The following is a 4,001-nucleotide window of genomic DNA, read 5'->3' as shown; positions in this document are numbered from 1 at the left end:
AACAAGTCGCTCAATATAAAACATGTTTTACTTTGGAGTTTCTATGGGTGAGCTACTAAACAGAAGATACTCATTGTTCGTATAGGTAGTGACTTTCAATTCTTTTAAGCCTTTGTTAACCATCTTATTTTCAAAATCGCTCTCATTCTATAATAGCTCAAGCCCACCGCTAGCAAATATTGTCCTTTTTGGCCTTTCCCTTTCGAGCTTCCTTTTTAAAATGCATCTGTTAGAGATAGGTTTCCACACCCTTATAAAGAATGCTTCGTTCCCTTTCCAACCAATATAGGATCTCAAACATTCAGATGTGGTCTCAGTTCATTCATGAACTCATCCTTTACTTGGGTGCCACAATGTGTCTGCTAGGGCTAGGGAGAGGTCTCCACATCCTTCTTATAAAGAATGTTTCATTCCCCACTCCAATCGATAGATGATCTATTTAAGAGTTTAATACAAATGTTTCTGAATTTAAACCCGAACAAACGGAGAGAAAGAACGGATATAGATGCAAAATATCAAATAAATTTGATATTAAAGTTCAACCACCATAGATAGATAATTACCATAAAAATTTCTCATAAAAGTCCTTCACATAAGAAAGGGAGAGAGAAATTAGAAACATAGCGAGAGAGAGAGAGAGTGTTTCAACCTTGATATGAAAGATTGCCACTTTATAATAAGCAATGAAGCTGATGAATTTCCTCCATAAAAGAGAGACAATCAAATCCATCTCAAGAGAAGAAAATTCGCCTACTTCATCACTTGTACTTGCAGCAATCCCTTATTTAAAAACCCTAAACTAAATATCTCACTGTGCTCGGTAGCAAATCGTTCCCTCTTGAGCTTCTACGAACACGATTCAATTCGATCGTCACAATGTAGTTGTCTTGTCCAATTACACAACCATACTGAACTATCAATCACATTGTGTCAATCTCCAAATAATCTCTCCTCGAACGCCCAACGGTCGGAGAATGTTTTGCTACCAAGCACGAGTTAAGATACGATCATAGTTGCATCAGAAGAGATAAACCCTAATAGATATTATAAGTTAAAGAGAGGCTAATAATGAGTAGCAAACTCATGTTCTTGATCAGACCCAGTGAGGCATTCTTTGTCATCTTCAAACCCATCAAGAGGGCAGGTAGGGTTATGGCCTTTTCCAAAGGATCTAATATGATCTTTAAGAGATCTTTTATGTTTGAAATCTGAGCCACAGCTGCAATACCAAAGCTTCCCACAATTCTTTTCATGGGTTCTCCAATCTCCTTTAACAGCCAGAGTTTTGCCACATTTTCTACACATAAATGGCTTAGATCCATGCTTCCTTTTGTAATGGGTTTGAAGAGTTCTAAAGTCCTTCAATGGCTTGGCTCTTGGATGATTAATGTTGTTCTTGCACCCATGAGCACAGCAATAACATGGTAGCCTTAGCATTGCTGCTGGCTGTGATCCTCTAAGAGATTCTGGGCCTTTTCTGTACTCCGAGCCATGTCCCCACATGTGCATCTAAAACACACAATACCGTAATTCAATGTTAAAAAAGTATATATATAAATACACATTTTGAGTTTCAACATTGAAAATCTTAATTATTGCTTCTTCTTTTGTTTTCTCTTTTCCGGTTAGAGAATTTCCCTCCATGTTTTTAAAACACGTCTACTAGAGAGAGGTCTCCACACCCTTATAAAGAATGTTTCGTTCTCCTCACAACCGACGTGGGATCTCACAATCCACCCCGCGTTCTCTAATCGATGTGGGACCTCAATCCACCCCCCTTTTGGGGCCAGCGTCCTTGCTGACACACCACCTCGTGTCCACTCCCCTTCAGGCTCAACTCCTCGCTGGTACATCGCTTGGTATCTTGCTCTGATACTATTTGTAACAGCTCAAGTCCACCGCTAGTAGATATTGTCCTCTTTGGACTTTTCCTTTCGGCTTCCCCTCAAGACTTTTAAACTAATCTACTACCAGGAAGAAACTTCCACACTCTTATAAAAAATATTTCATTCTCCTCCCCAATCGACGTGGGATCTCACCGTTCTACTTTTAAGTTATCATTTCTAAAAGAGCTTAGAAAGGATTATAAACAAAGAAATAAAAGATAATTAGACAATAAATAAAAGATAATTAGACAACTTTAATCATAATTACCTGCATGTTATTGTATCTATTAAAAGATTTGTTGCAGATGGAGCAAGCAAATTGCATCGGACCGACAAGGATCTGAGCCGGCGTTGGTATCCAAAACCTTCCTTGAGTATTAAAATTAGAGAAGCTTTTCTTCATTTCTTCTTTCTTTACAAAACCATTCATATTCCCATCACCAAAATTAGGGACATCACCAACATTTGGAAGCCCAATGTGCAAACCCACTTCTACTTTCACCAAATCTTCATCTTCCTCTTTAATTCCCAAGCTTTTTCTTTCCCGATCTCGAATTCGACCCCGTTCTTCATCTTTCTCCGTGAACAAAGGCAGGCACCTTTGGGCGGTCGTCGGAGATATCAAATCTCGATCGGAGGACGAGGAAGAGGACGAGGAAAGGGAAGAAGAGAGAGAAATGGAGGGTTTAAGCCATTCTATGAAAGTTATGTGGTTTTCTTGTGCCATGTGATTCCTCAAACCCATATCTTCAAAGGGTTAACATAAAAATCTCATCTTGAAATGTTGAACAAAAAAAGAGAAGAGAAAAACATAAGCTTTATAAAGGATTGATAATCAAATGATGAACAAAAGGTGGTTTTGGTTTGTCTTTTTTTCCCCTATCATCTTTTTTCTCAATCTTTTTGTGGCTTTTGGGTATGATAGTAAATGGTGGGGTTAGGAAAACGACGACATGTAGGGAAAGAATTGAGAATCCAAGAGATGAAGTCTTGAGGACGACTGTTGATAAAGTAAACTACACGTCGTTTACCTTTTTTTTTTTTTTTTTTCTTTTAATTTTTGTAATAAAGTATGTAAATTTGGTTTTCTTTTTTCAAAAATCAATCTAGTGAAATTTGACCCAAATCTCTAAATATTTTTCTTTTAAATGCTACCAATTACACCAAACTTGGAGAAGCAAGAAGTGGGAGAAGCATTATAATTCTAAGTCAATACCTAGAAAAGGCAAAGGTATATATATTTATAAGAACAATTTTATGAATTTGGATTGAATTCTAATGGTGAACCTGAATAAAGGGATACATGAATGTACTGAGATACATCTAAATACAAGTGTAAGGATCCAAAAAAATAAGGCGACTGGAAATAGGGGGTGAGAAGTCCGACAACTCGTCGGAATTCTCGCACACTCACCATACACGTTTCTCCCAATGCCAAGAACATGCCAATGACCTTTAGTCGCACCTCACAAAATCTATTTGCAAAGAAAATAATATGATACAGAGAGAAAACGAGAGAGAAGAAGAAAAGACTGTTGGTTTACGTCATGACGAGAATGACGTTGACAACCACCCCATCGAGACTCATGACGCCGTATAGTGTAGATAACACCATGGAAAAGAGGACTAACAAGTCATGGAACATCTTGATGCACATGAGTGATTACAACTGAACTGTCTCACAACTTTACTGGCCAAAGAGGATGAAATGATTGCTAGTGCAACTCTCTATGCGCAGGTTCGAACCTTAGTAGGTAAAGAGGGAGATGGAGGGGTATCAAAAAGAACATTAAAAAGAAAATACATTAGTTAGAGTTCTTATTAAAACAATAAAATGAGTTGAAATAATATAGAAAAAATGGTTTTACGTAAATTTATGGAGAATGTGGCTGGAAGAGTTTTTGGTTAAATTTTCCTTTTTTTTTTTTAATCCTGATTTGGTTACCATTATTTAGATTTTAACTATAAATTAAATATCAAGACCATTTTAAGTGAGGTAAGAAATCAAGTCATGATCTGTAGCCAATTTTAGAAAAAAATAAAGTAAGAATTATTAGAATGGACCAAAATACTGTAAACATTAGGAACATACTTCAAAAAAAAAAAAAAAAAAAA

At 36.7% G+C, this 4,001-nt stretch overlaps 1 protein-coding gene across 1 annotated transcript; it reads right to left on the bottom strand.

Moving 5' to 3' along the window:
- Positions 1–531: 531 nt before the first annotated feature.
- Positions 532–2,781, bottom strand: LOC111438500 (zinc finger protein WIP3-like). The gene is made up of 2 exons (XM_023076414.1): positions 2,155–2,781; positions 532–1,509 (listed from the first exon to the last, which is right to left on the bottom strand). The coding sequence occupies exons 1-2, from the start codon at positions 2,629–2,631 to the stop codon at positions 1,063–1,065; spliced, it is 924 nt and encodes a 307-aa protein (XP_022932182.1). The 5' UTR covers positions 2,632–2,781; the 3' UTR covers positions 532–1,062.
- Between the last annotated feature and the right edge of the window lie 1,220 nt (positions 2,782–4,001).

Source organism: Cucurbita moschata, unplaced genomic scaffold, assembly GCF_002738365.1.
Source record: "Cucurbita moschata cultivar Rifu unplaced genomic scaffold, Cmos_1.0 Cmo_Scf00076, whole genome shotgun sequence".
Taxonomy (NCBI): Eukaryota; Viridiplantae; Streptophyta; class Magnoliopsida; order Cucurbitales; family Cucurbitaceae; genus Cucurbita; species Cucurbita moschata.
The sequence above is the reverse complement of the archived record's forward strand: the minus strand, read 5'-3'. Positions and strand labels throughout refer to the sequence as shown.